At 41.7% G+C, this 24,359-nt stretch overlaps 1 protein-coding gene across 6 annotated transcripts in view; it reads left to right on the top strand.

Annotated features, from left to right (window-relative positions):
* ADARB1 (adenosine deaminase, RNA specific B1) overlaps positions 1-24,359 on the top strand; it is a 184,300-nt gene that overhangs the window by 65,005 nt on the left and 94,936 nt on the right. Inside the window, exon 1 of one of the 6 annotated variants that reach the window (XM_019554069.1) lies at positions 4,903-6,792. The exons of the other annotated variants lie outside the window; for them this stretch is intronic. Coding sequence (XP_019409614.1) covers positions 6,693-6,792 — 100 coding nt within the window. The 5' untranslated portion in view covers positions 4,903-6,692. Of the gene's footprint in view, positions 1-4,902; positions 6,793-24,359 lie in introns of those variants that run through there. 6 annotated transcript variants of the gene reach the window in all.

Genomic DNA, 24,359 nt, shown 5'->3' with positions numbered 1-24,359 from the left:
CACCACCCTCTGCCTGCCCTCTGCCCTAGCAGTGTGTGGTTCTAGCAGCTGCAGGGCTGGGACCACACAGTGCAGCAGGAGCCAGCTGGAAACAGTGTGGTGCTAGCTGGGCCAGGTGCTGTGCTGGTGATCCCCCCTACCTGCCCCACCCCTGCCCATTCTTATCTGATTCTCTACTCTCAGGTGTGGGGGGGTGATGGAACATCCCCCTGGGTGCCAGGCCAGAAGCCTCTGCTAGAAAGAAATTTCTGGCTGTGGGCTGGGGGGGGAAGTTGGGGTTGGAGAGGGACTGGGCGGGCCTTGCTGCTGCTGCTGCTGACTTCTCCTGGGTCCTACTGCTGCTGGCACAGTGTCATCTTTGACAGGCAGCCATGGGAAGATAATAATTAATTTGCTAATTTTTTTAGGGGTCCCATGGGCTGGATAGAATGGCCTGGCAGGCTGTATTTGGCCCGCGGGCCTTATTTTGCCTGCCTGTGCTTTATCTGGAAGCCAAAAGGGTGATTCTAAGTGATTTTTCTCTCCCTCCCTGCCCCCCCCCCCTTTAATCTCCCTCATTCTAATGGGAAAATGGACAAAAATCACCAGAATGGTCATGGAAAAGCCAATGGAAAATGGCCTATATTCTTCCTTAACATTATTGTCCCTTGCAAGCTTTTTCCCGTGTCCAGAAATACGCCCCAGTGATTGATATAAAATCTAGTCAATGAACTAGGAAAGGCTATAAGAGTGATATAATGGACTGGGAGCTGCACTGAAATTCAGAAAATCTAGATTGTATTTCTAGCTCAGTTCCTGAACTGCTGGGTTCCTCAAATTATCTAGAAATAACATCTTCCTCCCCCTGGCCCCATTCTTGATTCCAAAATCAGTGAAGGCTGATAGATTTCCATTGAAGTATATTTTAAATATAAACTCCAGGTAAGGATTTAAGGGGGAAAAAAATCAAGCCCAGTGTTATGAACTGGATCTCTAGAAACCCTGTCTTTGTGTAAGACATTGTGGAATTACAAAAATGTACTTAAAAACACCTATAATTTAAATCCTGTTGGATATGTATTTGTTGGTTTTCTCTTGTCTAACTGTACAGTAATGTATAGAGGTACTCCCATCAGCATTTAGAAATTTGAAGTACACTGTTAAGAAGCTCAATTTGTTCTATGTACTATGTAACTACTATATTGTAGTTACTTTTATCTTGGTACATGATGGATTGCTTTAGATATCACTATGTATATCCTGCTGCAAAATCTTTTGATCTTTCAGATACTGTTTATAAAATTTGCTTTTGTTTTCCTATTTTGTCTTATGGCAAAATGAAACAATGTAGATGCATTTAAGACATGTGGTATTAAAGATACTGACTTAGGCAGTAAATTATAGGAATTCTTCATTGAGTGATCCGGAAATAAATTAAAATGTAACAAAAGAGCCGATGAACCGTTAGATGTAATCTGCAGCTCATAGCACATAAATTTAACATAATTAGGATACTGTTTGCCTTGTCAAGCTAGTAAATTTTAAAATTACTCTGACTTTCAATACAGGAGAAGTATAGTATTATGATAGGAAGGTTTATTGTTCATTAATCTGAATTATTTTAAGAGGAGAAACAGAGAGCCAAATTGTTAGATAGGGAAGTCAATTTGCACCATCTCAGAATCTAGCAAAATTTAAATTTGTTGGGGTTAGTGAAGCAAATAAAATGGGTCAGTCTTTGATCTCTGTTGCATTGTTTTAAATCCAGACTAACTCTACTGTAAATGACAACAAAATCTAGTCCAGTATTTCTAGCTTATAGTAACATAAAAACAAGTTTAGGTTTGTAGTATGTGTTCTTGCTCAAATAGTCTGGTAATCTATTATGTGAGTTTTTAAAATTTCATACAACTATTTTCTCGAATCATTTCTGCTGCACTTGTAAAGAATTTTTTAATCTTCAATCTTATTCTTTTAAGAAATGTCAGATACTGTGTTCCAAATTCTCAAGTTTATACCCCCCCCCCACAAACATGGGAGATTGATTAGTTTGAGTGCTTCTTCAAGTCTTGATCAGAGTCCAGAGTCTCTTCATTTCATTCTGTTTGCTTCTCTGATGCATATCCTATTTCAGACACTCCCCTGCTTTTTGCTATTCTCATTCAGAGTTCCCCTTCAAGGCACCAACCTACTGAATACTTTATGTATATCCAAATATTGAGCTTGATCTGTTGCAGCTTGATCATACACTAGGCATGGTTTTGAGAACCTGGAAGTGGAGAGACCTTCGCTGTCTGGAAAACGGTTTGATTAGGGATACTTGGAAGGAAGTTGAGTGGCTGAAACCTACTGTGGTCTACTGGTGCATAGTAATAGGGTTTGTGTGGGTGGAGAATGTCAGTTTCAGATGGAAGTGACAGGTATTTGATCTGAATTTCCTCCAAGATTAAATTTGAGGACTTTTTTCAAAATAATTTTTCCTTATAAGTATAGTATCTGTAAATAAAAAAATCAGAGAGATGACTAAGTTCTGTCAGACATGTAACTGGCCAGCACTGCACCCTGAGAAGTCCCATTTTCCACCTCTCTCTGTACCTTGCTTTCAGGGTTCTGACTTCAGAGGATCCAGCAGCAGGAAGTGATATGGAGGCAACTGGAGTTTGCTGCTGCTGGAAGCAATGTGGACCAGTTTTTTGGCCACCAAAAAGTGGTGTGTCTTTGGCTGCTTGACATGGGTGTCGGTGGCCAAAAAATGGACTGCTGCTCACTGCTGCTTGACAGAACTGTATTTTCCAGACTGCCCTTCACACTCTGCATGCCTCTGTGCTGCTGCCACTTCTCTTCTCCTGGAGCTTAAGATACAAGTTTTCAGGAGGAGGGGACAGCGGGGTGAGCCACCTTCTGCTCCATTCTGGGGCTGCCCCCATTAGACAATGTTTGGGGCTTGTGCCCCACCCATCCTTACACTACTGAGTTCTTTTTTATCCATTTACATCAGGGGTGTCAAAGGTATGGCTCGCAGGCCAGATCTGGTCCATTGAGCCCTAACATCTGACCCACAGTGCTGCCCATGGGTCTTGGACTAGCGCCATATTCATATGTGGTGCATACCAGAGTGGCCCCACATATGGTTCACAGCATGTGGGCCACATGTGGGGCAGGCTCCAAGACCACAAGGACTGACGAGTTTAACACCCCTGATTTAGATGATAGTTTTCTGGAAGTTACTCTCTGCTATTATGTATTTGCACAATGGGGCCTTTGGGTGTATCTACAGTTATAAATAAGAATATTTTATTATTTACTAACTGAAAATCTTTGCTCTTTTAGTTCTACAGACTGTATATAGCTGTGGAAGAGAATTATTAAACTGTTTCATATTCTGAGTTACCTTTAGTAGTTGTGATGAGCAAGGTGATGTGATGGTTGTTGTTTTTTTTTATAACCATCTCAATTTTTCTTTGAAATTGACCTGTTCCTATGGAAAACAATAAGACTGTTGAATTGTGAAATTTAGAATTCGTTGGGTTTGGGTTTTTTTGTTTTTTTTTCTCACTGTCCTGTATATAGAGAGAAGCCTGAGAGTTTTGGAATGCAGTTAAAGGTGGAAGTTACTACAGAATGGTAATATGGTGGAACTCAAAGACTGACCCTGCAGTTTAGACTACTGTAAACAAAGGGAAGACAGAAATAGAAATGTGGGGACATGGTGCTGGGAGGTGGTACTCATCTTTCTCAGATAAATAGTGGTGTGTTCTTCGGGGATAGTTGGCGTTGAGTCCCTTTTCTAAGTTCTTGTATCTTCTCTTGCTTTCCTCTGGTGATCAGTTTAATAGAATGGGGTCTTCTGATTACTGGACGCAATACTCTTTTAAGAAATATCCAATTTCTCTAAAGGGAAAGGGTGTTCTCATTCTTGTAAATGATTTTTCCTTTTCTACATTTCTGAATGACATAATTCCCCTTCCTTTTTTTTCTTCCTCCCTTAAGCTATCCACTTCACTCTAGATAAGCTGCATCTGGTATATAAGTCTGATAGATTTTTTTTTTAAATTGGTTGCTGTACAGTGTGCCAGATAAGTAGTCATCTTTTTTAGTTATGATTAAGTAAAATATTTGTTCTTATTTTGGGTAACACGTCATGTAGCACTTAATGATGTGAACTGAAATTGTAAACGTAGAGCTATTCATTCACCAGCAAGGAGTAGTATCTTGAAAATAAGGGTGCTTATTGTGTAGGGCAGAAACGCGAAAGAGTATGGTACAATTATAAGCTCTGACACAAGGCCAAACTGTATCTTCTTGAAATACAGCCTAAGTAGACTGTGCAAACATTGAAAATATGATTGTGTGAATTTTATTGGGCTCCTTGGTTTTGCCTTTGAGTCAGTCTGATTCGGCTTCACCCTCGAGCAGAACTGAAGTAAATCAAATACAATAGACACGTGGATCAGATTTCAACGTCTGATGTAAGAATTTAAATGTCATTTTTAAAGAAAAGGAATATTTCTAGTCTTCAGTTAAGAAGGGAAGAGTTTGAGAACATAAATTAACAGCAAGAATGCATTGTTTGCATCCGGAAACCTGCCTTTAGCAGAGTTGAGCCAGAAAGCAACTTGTCTGAGAGTTTTCTTACCACTAAGAAAGATAAGATCCCTGCTATTCTAAAGAAGATATGGTTGAGTAGGGTATGATTGGGCTCAAAGTCATCTTGGGCTCCTCTGACTGAATTAGAAAAGGATAAATTCAGGTCAATCTCCGTGTCATCATCATTGCATCAAATGAGAGTTTTCTCAGTAGCTTGCACAGATCATAATGTTGTTTTGCTTATTACTGTTTTTTATCAAAAGTATCCATCATTGCTGATATTTAAAATGATCTTTGGACTGTCAAATTAATGTTTCATAATGATAATTGAGAGTTTTAATCTCTTAGAGCTATTGTTTTAAAATTTTCTCTGGCCTTAGGATAGATGTCACTGCTTTAGTTGCCGTCACTTGGTTTTGAATGTTTTTCTTTCTAATTATCTAAGCTCTAGTTCTCTAGACTATTGGTGTGTTCTCAGAATGGTACTGTCAGAGGTGTGGCTGCTTACTAGCTTAGCCCAAAGAAAGCTGTGGTTTAAGTAGGAATAGGTTGTTCTTGAATATCAAAGTTATGAACATTTTGAAGATGCCAGTGAAAGCATGTTCAGAAGACATCTCCACATATGGAGGTCTACCCTGACATCAAAATGCACTTAGTCATCTGTTCCTCTCTTTGCTCAGATTTGATTACAAGTTAGACAGCAGCTGGCTAAAGCCTGTTTTACCACAGTACTGTGAGAGAGAGTTGCGTGTGTGAGATGGGTGGGAGCAATGGGGAAAGGAAATGAAAGGAATTCTCTTGCTAAAATAAACATTATAGGAGAATATAGGGGCATTGCTGCACAGTTTACTTACTGCTATGCAGTGGAATATGTGGGTTCCTATCTCATCCCCCTATTAAAAAGTACCTCTCCAGCAAGAGGATAACAGTTTACTAGTGCTAGCAGTTAATCTTGTGTTCTGTGCCCTGGATCTAATGGGCCTGTATTCAAATTTAGCTTGGTTACCTGGGTTGAGGATTCAGTATGATTTAGTATGCTGCAAGTCCTCTTTTTATTTTCTTTACTCTGTTTAATTTTCTGAAGTGTGTTAATATTGCAAAAGCAGGCACTCTGTGCATGTATGTATGTAAAAAGTGTTTATGTAAACACACACTTAACTTGGATATTTATGTATCTATGTATGATATTTTTGCACCTACCTGTGTAAAATATATGCATGTTTGTGTATATAAATATGTGCAATATTTGAAACTGAAAGCTCACACTACACTAATGCTACATTAAGTTTTAATAGTTAAAGACAGACCCAAGAAAAGCCAAAGTCAGGATTCCTGCAGGAATATTAGCACAGGGTGTGCCAAAAAATACGGTTTTCATCAAGAATAGAGACATATTTATTGATGGCATTGATCCTTGTTTTCTTAGAAAGCTAGAAATATAACCTAAAATGTATAATACTGTACGTGCTCAAAATGTCCACTCCTGACATCCAGGCACTCTCAGCAGCAAACAGTGATACATTTGTGTACCTTCTTTGACATGCTTTGCATGTTGCATGTACTCAGCATATAGAGTATGTTGATGTTCTTGTTTTAGTTCTGTTTTAAATATTTGACTTGTTAAAAAGCTATAAAATATAGAGGGGAACACAATTTGACTGAGTTAACATTGCTCTTGGGACCTTTTCTTTCCTTGCTTTTTAATTTTATTTTAATTGATCTTGGCTTTTCTCTTATAAACATGTTTTAAACAGGTGAATGGGAGAGAATGTAACCAGTTGTTGTGGATTTAGTGTTCTCATTCCTGGAAAAGCATGTTCAGTCCTAGGAACATTTTACATCTTTTTTCTTTGTCATTTTCAAAACAATATTTAAGGGTTAATTGTCACATGTGCCTCTTGCAGATGGTGGGAATGAACTGCAGTGTTTAGTATACTGTGCAGTTAATCCTGCAGTTTGATGAATGGACCTTGAATAGACTAGGGGAGTTTGTGGTCCTGATATAACAAAGGGTTAATGGTTCTTGTTAAGCCTTACTGTATTAATACCGTGAGTTATTAAGGGAGACAGTGAGACATAGCACCCTGGTGACTGTTGCTGGCTGTGGATTGTAGCTTTTAGCCTGGATGGCATCTCTCCTAACTGCGACTTTGAATATGGGGACTTTGTTCAGCATTGTGAAGCGTCGCTATAAAAGGAGACGTAAGAAACGTTCTGAGAGGAAAGGTATTATATTAATTTTCGTATTGTCACTACAGTTATTGGTGAGATTTTGTTAAATAGAAAATAAATGGGTTACGCTTTTAGAATTGTGCTGTACCTTAATTATTAAATGTATTAGAATTCCTTTTAAATCTGTTAAAATTCTGTTTTTAAAAAGATCCAACTTTTCCATTATGCTTTGTCTGTTAAGCAGCAAAAGCAATCAACTTCAAATGGAAGCCACATAATTTTCCAACATACTTCATTTTCCTTCTTTGCTTTAAAAGTTTGAAATGTTTATTTTTGGACAGAAGTGAAGCTGTTTTGAAGTTGCACAACTTTGTGTATTTTGTTTATTTACTCCCCCCTCCATTTTTTTTTTTTTTTTTTATTGCCAGACTTTATCTGCCTTGGAAGATGTCCAGAAAGAATATATAAAATATTATTTTTTTAAAGTTTAAAATGAGACTATCTTTAACAGCAAGTATAAATTAATCTAGCTATTTAGACTACTGTACATTTTTTCTCACAGATTTGGTGAAAAGATGCATACAAACCTAAACTGCATTTAGATTTCTGTTGATGTTCCTGCAACCACTTTTCTGGTATTCAGATATTTAGAATAGGCAAAGTAGGAAATATTCAGTTTCTTAAATTATGCCAAGTACTCATGCCTATGGAAACAGTAAAAGCATTACTGAATCACAGTATTTACTAGTATTATGTCCTGTAGTATTCTGTATCTTTGTATAGTTGGAAAATATTAAATATCACTGGGGCACACTATTTTAAAGATATAACTTATAAAATATGTGTGTGTGTGTTCACTTGCACGTGCGCGCATACACGCACACACGTATAAATAAATAAAAAATAGTGTGCCCCAGTGATATTCAATGTTTTCTAACTATACAAAGATACAAAATACTATAAGCCATAGTACAAGTAAACACTGTGATTCAGTAATGCTTTTACTGTTTCCATAGGCATGAGTACTTGGCATAGTTTAAGAAACAGAACATAATACAAAATACATTATATAATGTATATAATATAATAGATTAATACAATTAATATATTGTGTATAATATTATACTGTGGTATTTCATAAAATGTGTAAAGCTTATGAAGCATAAGGTTGCAGTTTTGTTGTTATGTAATATTTTTCTGACTATTTCCATGCAGGTATAACTCTTCTAAATGTCACTCACCTTTATATCTGGTTGGTTGACATGGCTCGCATGTAGTATATTTAGCAGTACAGGGTCCCCTTGTTAAATGCTGTTTGGATTAAAATACAACAGTAAATGTGTTTCTATTCAGAAGCTTTTAACCATATTAACTGCATTTAGTTACCAAATCCCTCTGGCTATATCTTAAAAAAAATCTGTATCTTTCCACATGCTTTAATTATATACATCAAACTATTCTAATATCGTGCTGCTGTATCTTAGAAGACAGTAGAAAGACAGTAGAAACTTTGAAACAGTACCCCTAAGGAAGAGTAATAGCTGTTCTAACCTGGAATCAGGCTTTTACAGCATTTAGTGTTTTTTTTAAAAACGTATTACTTACGGAATTTGAGTATTTGAACCCATACCGGCATTATCAGACATGTCTTTATGATACCTTTACTCTTCAGAAGCATTATAAATTGCTATAAAAGTAATTGTATTTTTCTTGGTTTTTTGGGGGTGTTTTTTAATGTTCAAACATTATGGATCATTGTAGTTTAGAACTGGTTATGGGGGCAAAAATCTGGGAGGCTAAGTTATTGGATTTGAAGATGTTGACCTGGCAGTTTGAATGTAGATACCTTTTTATGGATTTTATTATCACATGGCACATTTCACTAAAAGGCAATTTGGCAATTGTTTTCTTAATAATAATTCTACTGCTGGCAAACATTGTTTCCGGTTAGAAGTATTGCTTAAAGTACATGATCTCTTCTGTCCATAAATTCAAATTAATCATTAAATGAGTCTATAATAAAGCATGACAAAATGAACATTTCATTAGACAGTCTGGTTGAGCAGTGATAAAAAAAACTTTTCTAACTCTCCCTTTTTATAATTTTTTCTTCCAAATGCACTTATGTTTTGTAATTAAAGTAATTAAAGTCACATGATCTAAATACTTTATAAAATACATCTATTTTATTGAACCCAAAAGTGTACCGAAAGAGAAAACTGAGGCTTTGTAAATTTCTGCACTAGTATAAAGAAGTAAAGCCTAACCTTTAAGCTTGTTTAAAGTACAAGTTGCAACACAACATAGACCACTTAAGGTTTTAATGAGCATATACTTCTGATTAAATCCAAACACATTTTATTTTTAAAATTAAGACTTATAAATTCCTTTTATACTAATAAAAATATTTTATACTGTTTTTTCAGACAGCAATAGAGATCTTTTGTCCTGGTGAACTCAGTGAGCAAGGATGATTCCTAACATGTGTTTTAATTTTGAATACATTACATGCCAGTAGTTGGTTTTGCTTTTACCCTGCTGTTGAGCAAATATTTGCTTATGTCTGACATCAGTAAAGTGGAAATGTGAATTTCATAAATGTTGTTTTTCTTTTCATACATTATAATACAGTTTTCAGTCTTTGAAATGTCATATAATTCTACAGGAATGTTTTTGTATATTTCAGGATTTTTTGTATAACACAACAGTTCATTATTTTTAGTAATACATTAAATATCTGAGAAGTCAAAATATTTTCTTCAAAACATCACCTGAACCAAGTTGTTTGTGATTAGAAAATTGATCAAGTTTCTCTTTTCAGAAAAGGAGCTTATTTGAGGAGGTAGAACCCTAAGTTTAGATTCCTGTCTCTGAAAATGGTAACTTGAACTTTTGAAGCATGAAGAAAATGTCTTGATGGGAGGTGTTGCAAACTGAATTGCTTTGAAAATCTGGTCCTGAGGACTCAATTCTGTTCTCATTGAAATCAACATAAAAGATGATCCATTAAGTTCAATGAAAACACAGTAGCAAGAGCAAGCTCATGTTCATTGTGTGTGCAGTTTTTTTCTATCTAAAAGATTAAAATAATCCATCGTTTATTATACAGACTCTTAAAACATATTTGTTTGGGGGTGGGAATCAGACTCTTGCCTCTGGCAAGTTTTAGACTCTTGTAGACATTTGCAAGTGCAGTTAGAACCTTCTGGTTGCCTGTGCCCATCTCGGTCCGTGCACAACTATTTCTGGTTTCTTCACTTCCCAGAACGGTTTCACAGCAGTTAGTTGTAGTAAAATTTCGTAAAATTTGCATTATTTGAATAGAATAAAAGGAACTGCACAGTCTAGTCCTAGTCTAGTCTACAGTACGGTTTTAGAACCCTAAAAAGTTAGTGCCCTGTTGTACAAGGTACTGTAAAATGAATAATAGTCTTTCCAGAAAGCTAACCAATCAAGTCTTATTTAGGACAAAACAAGGGGTTTATTGGGGAGAGAAGACTGGAAGAGATGAAGCGATGATGAAACCAGATTTGGAGGAGAAAAAGCAGAAGTTGGACTTGTCTATTGAAGTATTAGTATTTATATAGTATAGTATGGGGTATAAATACTAATATAAATTAATATTTATGTAGTCTAGTATGGGGTCAACAATATTTTTGGGTGGAGTGCCAAAAACACCCGCAACCTTGACTTGTAAGATGTTGGCATGCAGGGGTGGATAGTGGGGGAGCCATGAGGGTCCTGATCCTTGTTGTGGTAGCATAGCCCTGGACCCTTCACTTCTGTCTGCCCTGAGGTGCATGTGCCAAGTGAGATGCCTTCACGTGCCATGCTCTGGTACATGTGCTGGGGGTTGCCTACCCCTAGTCTAGTATGACTGCTCAGGGAAAGTATCCAAACTTCCTTAACATGTTTCAAAAACAAATATAGGAACCTGGCTATGTCAAATGAATGTTTTAACTATTTTCTAAAAGGTCTGTTGTTTGTTTGGTTTTTTTGCCTTGTTTGTATTTGGGGGGAAAAATAGGAAAAGCTTCCTGTACTGGAGTATGCCTTTTATTGAGTAATTTAATCCCTTAGGCTCTGGACCATCCTCTTGAATTCCCGTTGAAGTCAATTTTTGTAAAGCCTGTACAAACTCAGGCATTACTCATAAATATTTTCCATCTTTGGATTTCAATTATGTTACCTAACATATTTTATTATGTATATTACAGTGATGTTCAATAAGGATGTAAATATCATTTAAAGAAATATTTAACATACTCTAATTATAATGGTTAAATGGTTAACCGATGATACAGCAGCTGCTGCTGGAATTTGCTCCTGTGGCTGTTGGGGGGGGCAGGGAGTGGGGCGCAAGCCCAGCTAGACAACACAACCCATGTGTAGCCCTGTGGTGGGAGCAAGGGAAAACCTGTGAATGATCAGCTAATTGCTTAATAGATGATGAGTCATCAGGTCCCCTGCTGTTTTCCTCTTTAACCTCATAGTCTATGAGTATTAGTCCCCCTTGCCTGCCCCCCACTCCTCCTGCTACCTTCTGCTTCTCTTTCCTCCCACTCCCCCTCTGTTCCCTGCCAGATTGTGCCCCACCATGTGCTAAACAATAACTGGTAAGCTAACTGGTTATCACTGGCCTTATTGCTTAAATGATTAATCGTTTAACATTTCAAATCCTTAATGTTCAGAGACTTCACTTAGGACAAGAGCATCACTGTGGGAGGTGCTATCTCAGTTCCTAGGCTGTAGCAGCACACCTTTTTGTGTTAGTTAAGTCTTCAAGGACAAATATTAACTTTTGTCTTTGCACTTTGTGGCCATGCCTGTTTTCATAAATCCTTGGAACCTATGCATGGGTTGTGCAAAGCTTCGGTCACTGATTCGATTCGATCCGATCCGATTTGGAGGAGATTCTGCCCAATTCAGCGGCTGAATCTCTGAATCCAAATTGAATCAGAAGATCCATTAATCTCCTTGAATTGAATCGGAAGCCTCCAAATCGAATCAGAGATTTAACAATTTGGCCAGAGACACAGCTTTATATGTTTTTTTTTTTCCTATGTACCTTGAAGTACCAGGAATGGCTTGTGAATGCTGAGGTGGTGGGGCAGATGGAGCATCCCATGGGAGTGCCCTGCACGCTCGGCAGTGGGTCCACTTCTGGGTTTGCCGTGGAGCATGTGGGGGGACCCCCCCACACCCTCTGGCTTGGCAATTGGCGTCTCCTGGGTCTGGGTGGCTGATTGCCGAGCTGGGCGGTGTGAGGGAGTCTGCCGCCAAGCACGTGGGGGACCCCCCTGCACTCCCACCAGATTCTCCATTCACCCCGCCGTCTCAGTGTTCACAAGCCACGCCTGATACCTCGAGGTACGTAGAAAAAACATATAAGGCTGTGTCTCTGGCCAAATTGCTGATTTGCCAAATCAGAATTGAATCTTCAGATTCAGATTCGGCTGAATCAAATCAGGACAGTGATCCGAATCAGCAAATTGAATTACTTTCCCCCGAATGGGGCCAAATCTGAATCAAATGCTGCCTGTTTCGCACACCCCAACGGGAGCCTCAACATTTTAAGGCATGTAGGTAGTTTACCTTAAACTGAGGCCCTTGCAGGCCAGATTTTTCCATGGTATTTAGGTGCCTAAAGATGCAAAGCAAGTGCTCTTGAAAATCCAGTGCACACCATCTGCATTTAGTAGGCACCTGAATACTTTTGAAAAACTCTTAACCCTAAGTGCTTTGGTGTTTCATTGTGCCTATTCATTGCATCAATGCAACAAACCTCCGTGCTTTATTTGTGTTGTACTGTCCAGGAATTCCCCCTTGTGAACTACTGCACTAATTGCTTTACAAAATGTGATCTCTGCCTCTACTAGCGTAACTAGGAGTGTGCAAGTGGGGTGCCAATTTAGAGGAGAGATCAAAATAGTGGCCCATGGGGAGCTTATGCTTCAGCTGCCAAAGCACACAAGATGACAATAGCCCATGTACCATAAGACTCACAGGACTTGATGCCCCTTCCATTCTCTGGGGCTCTCTGCATCTGTTCAGGGTGCTAAAATTCCTATTTACATCTCTGACTGCCTCTATACCAGATCAAAGATTTTACTCAGATTATTGATACACTGATGCACAAGCCCCAAGACCTTGAAGGATCAGAACTGGTGCAACAAAACATGCCTAAGCAAAAAAGCTGGTGATAAAGCTGTGAAGCACTGAGGTAAGGGACTCCAGGAGTAAGAACGCTTAAGCATAAAAATGTTGAGTCCTAGCACAGTGAGGTCCTACTCCATGATTGGGTCTATTATAATATAGATAACTTAAGAGGGTGCTCATGCGCCAAGGAAAATATATTGAGGCAGAGGTATAATGTATTGAGGAATGGAGGTAGGAACATTGAGCCAATGCTAACTGCTAAGGCAAAATGAATGTGGAGACTAGAATACTAGCTAGGAGCAAGAGATTATGAAGGGTAAGTGGTGAGGGGAAGAATGAGGTTGTAGCTAGGAGCTCTTTTGCTGATGTGGTCAAATGGACTGGCTTAGAAAGTTGCAAAAGCAGTAAAAGTATATTCTGTAAAGGGTCATGAAGTCTGCAGAGAAATTATTTGCACTCTCTCCTTCTGAAACTGAAATGAAGGACCAGAATTTCTGGTCTGCCAGACTTCTGCCAGTCTCAGTCAGGAAGGTAGAGACCTGAGAAGGAAGACATCATATTAAAGGATATTAAAGATGCAGATTATTTTCTCCTTGCTGACTCTGCATACAATAAATAATACCATCTAAGATGAGGGTCTCCTAAATCTAAGATGAAGGTCCCCTCTCCCCCTTTAAAATGGGGGAAAAAAACCTCATTTTGGATTTGAGTACAAGGTGAGGTGGGCTGCTGTGACTCCAACTCGGGCCCTGACATGATGTTGGAGCCACAGCTGCTGCCTGTCCCTCTATGCTACTACTCCTCCATCTGCCCCCTCCGCTATATCCTGTAGCTGCTGCCTGCTTCCTCCCTGCTGCCCCCGCCCCTGGCTGCTTATCCTCCAGCAGGGCTCTAGTGCAGGGTATGCTTTGGCCTCAGGCTGACCAGGTAGTGGCAGTGGCTGTAGCTCTGGGCCCTGGCTGTAGCTGCCACTGTCTCAACAGCCGCTGTGCAGTTGGGCTGGGGCCAGAGCAAACATCTGCTGCATACCCCAGGGATGGAGTAGGGCTGGAGCCCTGCTAGGCGGGGTCAGGCTACTTGACCATTGTACCTTGCCCCCGCCCCCACATTGCCTGCCCCCCTGCCACTGGCTTTACTGCTCTAGCAGTGGGGAGCACAAATTTAAGATAACTCTCCAGTAATTAGGTTTAGTCTGTGGAAAATGATAGCATTTATTAATTTTTCATGTATAGCAACTAATAATATGGGGTCATCTTAAAATTGGGAGTCATCACAATTTGTGCAGTAGCATAATGCTAAGCTCAAGCCTCAAGTGTTTGACGTTAGCTTGATTTTTAGGTTTCAAGCAAGCTTATATTGAAATCCCATTGGTTGGAAAATCTTTTGTTTTTATTCCAAGTTTGTATTCTTGGTTTGTGTTCTCTACTCCCCAGTTTTTACAAAAAGTATTTCTCCTGTTAATAAGAGAAACTCTACCATACACTTAAAAGTTTGGGTTCACTTTAAGCAAAAACGTAAATCGTGAGAATTAGAAAAATATTCCATCCGGTAATTGATTGTGTAATTCTTTGTCTTAAATTAAGTATTGTAGCTTGTGTCAGTCTTCGTGGAATTTATAAGGACTTCTGGTATGCTAAGCTAAAATGTCTCAAAATGAGGAGTGTTTCTTAAAGATAACATTCATTGTTAAAAGTCTCCTGCATAAGAAGTGCCTGAATTAGTTTTCAGGGCATAACAATAGGTTATAGCCCTTATTTTGGAAGTAATTTTAGGGGTAAGTGACCATGCAAAAAGAAAATTGCTCATAATCAGAAAAAACAAATGAACTTGTTTATTTTTTCTTCTCCCCACCATAAGAAGACATATCAGAACTATACTTTAACATATTAAAGAGAACATTTATTTTCTGTTTACTTCAGCTCTGCCAGCTTTTCAGGCCCTTTCTGGTGGTTACTAATAAGTGACAGAATAAAACTGAAAATACTTTTTCCTTACACTGCAGTTATGCCAGACTTTGAAGTGACATCTTCTGTAAGAAGGCTCTATTATGCTGTATAAACATTTTTGTATAAATATTTTTTATTCTTCATTATAATGAAGAACAATAGCTAGTGACAGAAACCAAAATACGTGTTTATCTTGAACAAAAACATCATCGTCATCCTTTTTCTGTTTGCCTGAATTTTTAATGGTTTTCTGTAGCCCTGGCTTTCCTTAAATATGGAAGTCAAGATATAGGGGGAAGGGGAAGAAATGAACATAAGGAATCATGGGGCATTTTTACATGTGCTCCGGGAGTGGCACTTTTAATTAGAGCAGCTCCAAGAGCAATTCTAATTAAAGTGCTGCGGTGTCTCATGTATCAGCATTCCTGTGCTTAAAAATGGCAGTGGGGGTGCTGAAACTAAAGCTAGTTCAACAAGCTTTAGTTCAAGCACCCTTACTGCCATTTTTAATCACAGAGATCCTGGTACACGAGACACTGGAGGCTGCTGGAGCTCAGTAATCACCTGTACTCATGTAATCGCAGCGCATCAGAGCAGCCTCCACGCTCATGTACAGGCACCCATGATGTATAGAGTAGAGTGGTTTTAAATCAAGGTGATTTCTGATTTTAATTTAAGTCACTTTAAAAGTAATTGGTTTAGTTCAGGCTGAGGCTTTGTAAAACTTTATCAAGCATACACTACAGATGGAGCCTGGTTACATATTTCAACTTTCTTTTCTTCCAAGTTCAGTATATTGGAAGATGGTATTGATTGGAACTTCACTGTAGGCTATTTGTTTGTCACTTGTGTATGCTTGCCCACTAAAAAATTAATAACAATAATGCTCTTGACTTGTCCTTTCCAGAATAATCAGACATTGTAGATATGAAACCTCTTAGCAAATAATATTTATGATTATGTAAATCTAAAATTCTACCAGCAGAGAGCTAATTAAAGGAACAAGTACAAAACATCTACTTTATTTTTTCTGTTTTTATTTTCCACTGCTATAAATTTTCTAGGCTAAATTGTGTTCTCAGTTGTATTGACGTAAATGCATTGTTGTTGCATAGACTTCAGTGTAATTATTGCGTATCAAACCATAGCCCTCTACAGGTGTGTGTCCCTGATGAGCAATGTGCCTCTTCCCCTAGCTTAGTTCCTGGCTCATCTTTAGCAGTTTAGTCATGGGAAGGGGAGAGAAGACCAAAGGCAGGGCTGGCATTGACTTACAGGCATTCCTCAGACTTGCAACACAATTGGTTCTTGAAAACCATGTCTTAAGTCGAAATGTTGTAACTCAGAACCGGTTTTCCCATAGGAACGCTATAGATTGTAAGGCTGGAAAGGACCTTGGAAGAGCATCAGGTCCAGGCCCCTGCACCAAGCAGAAAAGATAACTGGGGGTCAGGTGATCCCAGCAAGGTGACTGTCTAGATGCCTCTTGGAGATTTCCAGGGTAGGTAATTGTACCACCTCCGAAGCATAGATGATTGGCTGGGGGTGCATGTGCTCCCCTGATGGGGCCGGTGCCCCCCCAACAGCTGATACTGATGCTGTCGGTAGGGTTAGTGCCCCCCCTGACAGGGTTGGTGGCTTCTGTGGGTGCCCCCCCAGATTCAGGAGGCACCCGTCACTCATGGAGGAAGCTTATTACACAGTCTGGACACCCTGAGTGTGAGGAAGTTTTTCCCAGTGTTGAGCTTGAATCAGTCTTCCAGGAGTTTGTGGTCATTACTCCTAGCTTTCCTTTTGGGTGCCCTGGTGAATACTTGCTCACTGAGCCCTTGATATACTTCCCTAGTGTAGCGGTGAGCTGTTACCAGGTCCCATCTGAGCCTTATTTCTTCAGGCTGAAGAGTTCCAGATCCCTCAGCCTTTATAAATGGGGGATTGGTTCCTTTACGACTCTTGACACAGCTGCCTCCAGCTGGTAAATCTGTTGTGGTGTGGGGGTAGCAGATCAATTCCCCTGTAGTGAGGGAGGGATTGGGGCTGGGGCAAGCGCTGCCCGGCTGGGGTGAGGGAAGGGGTGGGTGGCTCCTGCTGCTGTGGGCTGATGGTCCAGGAGCTGCTTATCTGGTGGCTTGTCCAGTGGCTCTCGCTGCTCCTGTTCATGGTCCGGGAGGGCATGAGGGGGTGGGGCTGGAGATCTGGGTGGAGTGGGTAGGCCTGGGACTGTGCTTCAGGTGGGAGGCAGAAGGCACTGGGAGCGGAGGATATCCCTGGGGCATAGCCCCACCCCTTCCCCATGCTCCCCGTCCTGGGGGCTATGCCCTCCTGCCACTCGCCCAGCCGGGACGGGGCAGAGCTGCCTCATTGCGTGTGGACAAGCAGCATGCAGTGGCCGAAGCCGCCCTGGCCTCCCCATGCCTTCCGGATGAGCCATGGCTTTGTCCTGCCCCAACTGGGGAAGCAGCAGCAGCGGCAGCAGTAGGGCATGGGTGGGGGGAGTGTAGCCAGATTGGGGCAGCTCAGGCAGCAGAACGGGGGCTATGGGGGGAGAGGGGCTGCAGCCACTCTAAAATTCACCCTAGCCCCTGCTGCCCGTCTGGGCTGCAGCCCAATGCAGTCTTGGCTTTGTCCACCCTGTACTGATCTGGGGGGCACATGTCCCTCCCCCATGTGCTGCCACCGCTTGTTCAGCTGGGGCAGGGTGGGGTGGGGTGGGGCCGGGAGGTGCAAGGAGGCTGGGGTGGCTCCAGCTGCTGCACACCACTTGTCTGGTGGCTGCTCAGACTAGGCCTCACCCTGGCTGGGTGAGTGGCAAGAAGGCATATCCCCCATTCCCAGTGCCTTCAGCTGCCAGATGCGCAGCCCAGCACAGACCTGGCCCTGCCTGCCCCGCGTAGCTCTGCAGGCACATGCTCCCCCCATGCCCTCCTGGACTGGTGGCGTGCAGCGGCTGGAACCGCTCCACCCCCTTCCTGTGCCCCCCACCACCTACTGGGCAGCTCCTGTCCCAGCCCCAATCCCTGCCTGGCTGTGGGGGTGTTGATCTGCCCCTCCATGCCCTACCACAACAGACTTACCAGCTAGAGGCAGCTGTGTCCAGCATTGTAAAGTCGAAACCCCATCAGAACCTTGAAACAGTGTCATTTGTAAGTGCCGTTTGTCATAACTCGAATAGTTGTAAGTTGTGGACTGCCTGTATTTTGTATCCTCTTTCGATTCTTATATTGTGCCCATCGCTGTACTCTCTCCAACCCCCAGGTACCAATAGTCTGTCCCAAGGAAGTTGGAACCTAAGCCTTTCTCCTATTCTTTTAAATGAAGAATTTGTGGGAAAGCTTAAAACCCTTTCCAAAAGTCTTTTTTTGTGGAGGCAGCAATCTGGCTTTCTGTTTAACCTTAAAGAGAGAGAATATCAGGCAAAACTTCTTCAGTGTATGCAGTGGCTTTTCACAGTTTCTTACTGAAATTTAGCGTTATATGTTTTTAGTATTTTTTCTGTGAATGGTAATACAGCATTGCTTCTTTAATCTAATAAAAGTGTTTAAACTTCTGGTCTGACACTTGGGTGCTCTGTAAAACTTATGGTGGGTATGTTCCACTTCATCCTTGTGTTGTATTAAATGTGGTCCATTAAATCTAAAGTTAAATCAGTTCCTGTGAGGATATCAGAAAAAGGTCCTGTTGGCTTGCATGGAAATCTTCCTGAATCCACTGATATTTGTCCATTTAGCTAAAAAAGTAAAGCTGAGAAATGCCACTAATATATGTAACGATATTAACTGTTCCTGTATGACCAGGTGTAAAGTGAGAATAAATGGTTAAAAAATTCAGTAGCTGGCAGTATTACTTAATTTTGCCTGTACGGACATTAGAGTATATAAAGCTTAAGTAATGTGTAAATTCATTTAATCATTCATTGGTGGAGGTAGGATTAGAACATAGAACGCATTATTCTTGTAGGTCACCTCTAGATACACTTGTTTTTTTTTTAAGTTTATTTCCTTCGTTTCGTCAAACAGAACTCATCAAGTAGTATTTTTACTTTACTTGTGCAGAATCTGTACATCACATGCTCATTAAAGTGATAGTTTAAATATGACGGTTAAAAGATCTGCATATTCTCTTGTGTCTGTGAGACGCATCTATAATTTTGGGTACAAAGCCATGAAAGATGCATACTCTACTCATGACTTCACTTGGGAGTCTGCACAAGAAAACGACTAATCCGTATGATACCTCAGCTTCATAGGCAGATCTAGGATTTGCAAAAAACCGGGTGCAGATGATGTAGCATATAATGGCGTATAACACACACATTTTTCTCCGGTTAAAGAGAAACTATTTGCTTTACTAATATGCTAGGGGGATTGCACTATATTATTTAGTTTAGGATCGAAGCAAAACCAAATATATCTGTTGAAATATGCATTAATTTGCTAGATTGTATATAAAGTTTAACCCCCCCCCCCACAAATTTGGCAAAAAAATAGTCAAAACAGTCAAAAGAGATTGCATCATTAGTCCTGTTGTAATTATAGTTAAATGTACACTTCTTATTCAGATTTGTAAAACAAAAACTGGCCTTCTTGGGCATCTTAACAGTGCATCCAATATTACACTATTGGTCCTTTCTATACCTCAGTTAATATTACCACACCTGAGTTAAGGTTTTTAGCTAGAGCTAAAAACAGCCTACAGGGATTTGAAATAGAAGAGAGGCATTACCAGGCATGACTAAGAGACAGCCAATTGCAGAAGAAAAGATAGTTTGATGAGTGGAACATCAAGAGCGTTAAAAAAGATAGTGTCATTAACATCTGTGGAGTGGAAAGAGATTAGCAGGACTCAGGGAGACGACAATGAGCCATGAAGTCACTGGACTCTTTCAGCATTGTCTAAATAGAAATGCCACTGCCCCTCCCAGGTATTTGGATTTAAAATTTGGGTGGGGCAAGAATCAAAGGTAGCTGCACCACTCATGTAGTTCAGAATTTGGACTAGATTAATGTTTTTCAACCTGTGGGTCATAACAATATATGAAAGGATTGTGGGCAAACTTCAAAAATGGATTCTCCTTTAACGGAGAAAAACTTGGGAAACCATGGGTTTTCCTTTGCTGGTTAGCAGCATTCCAGCCTGCAAGGGGCTGTTTGGGGCCCCCCATGCCCACACCCCCTCCCTCACACACCCACGCCTTACCCCTCACACTGGGGTGATGGGGTTTGGGGGTGGGGGGAACACCAGGTCCAGAGTGAGGGGCACTGGATTGGGACTGGCCATCAATGCTTACAAATCTGTTTTGGTACAAAAAAGGTTGAGAACCACTGGACTAAGTGACCTTTGGAATTCTTTTCTAGCCAGGGTAGATTGATTTAAATCAAGTCAATTTTAAATCACTGATTTACATTGTGATTTAACTCAGTTAACCAAAAGCCCAATTTAAATAATTGCTTTTTATCAGTTTTTCCATTGTGTGTATATATACATATTGTGACCGCTGGGCTGGGGGAGGGGAATTCCCTGTGAATAGTGGCCTGAGGGTGGAGGACCACTGCTATTCACCCTGGGATGCCGTTGACCCAGAGTCAAGTCAAGTCGTCAAGTTCCTGCCCTGGTTCTCGCCCACCACGACTTGCTGTTACGTTCAGTAGGGCGGTTCCTGGTTACTCCACAGCCCGGGATCGCCGGCGGTCACATTGCGGGGCTCCGCCACCCCTTGCACCCCAGCCTCACGCCTCCTCGGGTGTCCTTTCTAATCGATGCCCCGGCTCCCTATCCCGAGGCCGGTCGCCTCACCGGCCCAGCCGACCCTTATCCTCGGCCTCCCCGTGCCCTGGGCGTTACAGGACCGGATCCCAGCCAAGACGGGGTTTCCTCTATGGGCCCCTGCCCAGACCTCCCCGGCAATACTCCTTGACGGGCTTCTCTTCTAATGCGAGGAATCTGGAAGGCTAACTCTAAGTCTTTAGCCCGGACCTTCCTAGGTCCCTTGCAGGCAAACCTTCTCTGGGTTCTTGGCCACCAGTGGCCGACACCGGTCTAGGCCCTACTGCGCCTCGTCAGTGCCCTACCGGGCTGACGCCCCGACCCCAGACCTGTAAGCCCCGCAAGTTGAGGGTTCACAGTCCCAGAACTCTTTGTCGCTGGATCCCTCGTCTTCCGGGCCGGTCTGCCGCTCCCCGCTTGTTGTGCTGGGGCTGGCTGCCACTGCTATTCTCCCCTCCATTTGGGCGGGCTGCAACTCCCCGCCGGGGTCGCCCGTCTCTCCTCTGAGCAGGTCCGCTGTTCGGCCACGGTTGCCGCTCTCCAACCCTTGGTCCGGGTGGATGGCAGCTTGCCTGCCCCCGACGTCCCTTGACCCTCCCCTCGAGGGGTTTGGGTCCTGTCTCCCTCTGGGGTCCTCACTCCCGGTGGGTGCGAGGTTACCTGCTCACCTTCCTGCTGGGATCCTCTGCCTCGACGGCAGAGAGCCCTCTCTCCGGGTCCCGCCACCGTCTTTCCTTGGCGGCCGCTTTTATCGCCGGCCTCCGACTGCCGGCACCGGCGCCGGCTTCCAGCCGCACCGGCGTAAACAAGCGGCGGATGTCCCGCTTGGGCTCTGCCACTGCCGCGGGTAAGTCCCGTTCCGGATCCCCGGGACACATATATTTGGGGGTTTTTTTAGAGAGAGGTATATTTTCATGGGTTGATACAACAATTAGAACATGTTGATTTACAGCTAAATACAATTCTTACAGTATATTTGGTGTATGTTTCCTATGCACATATATAGGTTAAGATATTTGGATTGTTAGAAATCCTATATTTTAGTACGCTATAAAGTGGTAAAATATTTAAATATTTCTTATTCACTAGATTAACTTTTTGCTCATTTGTATCAAGTTGCATTAAGATAGCAACTTGAATTTAATTAAACACACAAAACAAGCACTTTGAATGCATTAAACAAAATGTAAAGTTTTGGATATAGAAACACTGGATACAGAAAATTTTTAAAAATCAAAACATGGTGCATATTTAAAACTAATGAATTTATTAAATGCTAGTTTCAACTGTTATAGTAGTAGAAGTATGACCTGTGGTTAATGAGTTAAACCAATTATTTCAGGTCACCCCTGGGAAAATTTTCTAAAGTGCTTAGGTGAAGGTCAGTTGAGTATAAATTCCTATATGCCTAATTCTCTTTAAAATGAAACAGTCATTTTTTTTACCTATTGTGACAGGGTGCCTGAAGCACCCTGCCATGAGAACAAGAGAGAGAAACAAAAGGGAAAAAACTTGCCTCGATTAGCAGGACAAGCTGTGGGCAGCCTGGATCCAGAAAGTGCTGCACTCAAAATTACCAGAGGAGTCAGCTGGGGCCACGGCAGATCAAAGGCTGTCACAGCAAACCCAGCCACCAGAGTTCAAACCCGGGAAGAGAAAAATGGCATGGGAGAGGAAGAAGAGACCATGCTGGAGAGCTAAAGGAGGAACAGCTGAGTCAGATGGGCAGTGAATAGGAGGCTGCCACAATGGACCCAGCTGGGAAAAGGAAGATTTAAGGGATGTCGAGGAAGTGTCTAAAGATCAGTGGAAACAAAGGAACTGAGGAGAAGAAACAAAGAGATCTGAGAGCAGAAGAGGGGAGAAGACTGACTCTGGCCAAAGAGAGAGCTCCAGCCTCGCAACTTATCTGGCAAGGCCCAATGAGGAATGTGATCCGGCGGAGGGACTCAATCGGCCAGTGAGTCCAGGACCGGGGGGTGAAGAGAACCGCTCTGGTGACCTAGGGGAAGAAAACATAAGCAGAATTACTCCCCAAAGAATGGGAGAAGAAGAGAGAGTTGGCCTCAGTCACAGGAGGGCAAGGGGGGAACCAGAAGAGAGAGAGAGAGCTGTCTTGGGACCTGTGTGGGGAAGAATGGGGCAAGCAGCCACATAGCCAAGGACCTCAGCCAATGGTACTTTGAACAAGGGTAGGAATATCAGTCTCAGAGACAAGCAACAACACCCAGAACATCAGGTGTGGTAAGGGGAAGGTATGGAGATGGTGGAGCCCTGCAAAGAACCCCCGCATCCTGAGCTGATGACCATTCTCAGTGGTCTCCTAGGAGTGACTAGACATCTCCCATAACATCTAAGACATGGCAGGAAATCTTTCCAACTATGAGATGCTCTTATTTCAGTCAGGAGGCGACATGCCTCTGGGTGGCACAACATCAACCTCTTACACCTATGCTGTTTTGAAAAAAATTAACCCCTGTCTTCCAAGTTTTGAGAACACACAAATGTCATCCCCATCCCCCTTGTTATGAATAGGCTGGAAAACTAAAATGAGGTGCCCCCTAACAATCCATGATTTCTGCTATCATAACCCTGTGGCCTTGCAGGCTGTAGTATTTTAGCTTAGAGACATGGATAAAACACTTGAGAAATTTAATATTTTTCTATGCGAAGGGATCAAGAAAAGCCAGTTAACTGAAGTATCCAGAACCACTTGGAAGGAAGGGGTTGTTAGTTACTGAGCAGATGGTTATTTTTCTATGAACCAGAGAACAACCATACCTTACGGGTGCAGAATCATAAATATTTGTATATCAAGAGCTGAGTTAATCGGAGCTCAGGTAGAAAGAATAATTCTGATCAGGAAGTATAGTTTATATGATAGTGTCTGCTTGAGTCAGAGGCTAGTTTCCAACACCTGTGATGACTTTGCTGATCCTTTATAACCACCATATAAAATGTGCCGTATTTTTAAAGCTTCACCTTGAAAGTTAAATGTTGTGCCCTTCTATAGAAGGAAATCAGCTTTTAACTCCAGAGTTTTTAGGAGAGGCTCATTGACTCAACGTATTTTATTTAAATTATTTTAAGACTTTATACTAAATTTATACTTTAGTCTATACTTTAGTCTACTGAAATCATGGCAAAAGTGAGCTGGGCAGCGGGTCCTTTAATCCTGCAGTTTTGCAGGTGCACCTTCCTGCCACTGATTGGCAGATGGGCCTTGCCATTCGCTCCTGATCAGCAGGGAGGCAAAAACCATGGGTTTAAATGTAGCTCCGCCAGGGCCAGGGCCCCTCAGCCAATCAGCAGCAGAACGCAAAAACAATGCCTTATTTAAAACTGTGTTTTTTGCCTCCCCACTGATCGGGGGTGAGTGGCGAGGCCCTTCCACCAATCAGGGGTGTGGGCACATGGGCAAAATTGCAGGATTAAAGGAGTTGCAGTGCAGCACGCTTCTGCTGCAATTTTGGTAGCTCTCTACCTATTCTGTATTAAATTAAAATTGCATTGCACGATCATTTGTTTTTCAAAAGAAAAACCATTATAATTTTAAATAAAAAGGGAGAAATCAGGTTTAGATTAAAAAATCTGATTTTTTTTTTTTTAAACCATTGACTTCTATTTTTCCTACTCCCAGCCCTACTTCTCTATGATTCTGTGATTCACAATGCCTCCCTGTCCCCCAGAACAATCTCTGTTAGGCTTCTTCTGCAAGTGAAAGCTATTGTTTCATATATCCTTCTTTTCTCT

Source organism: Crocodylus porosus, unplaced genomic scaffold (genome assembly GCF_001723895.1).
Source record: "Crocodylus porosus isolate Cpor-Errol unplaced genomic scaffold, CroPor_comp1, whole genome shotgun sequence".
NCBI classification, from domain to species: Eukaryota; Metazoa; Chordata; order Crocodylia; family Crocodylidae; genus Crocodylus; species Crocodylus porosus.
Note: the sequence above shows the minus strand (reverse complement) of the source record. Positions and strands in the feature narration are given on the sequence as shown.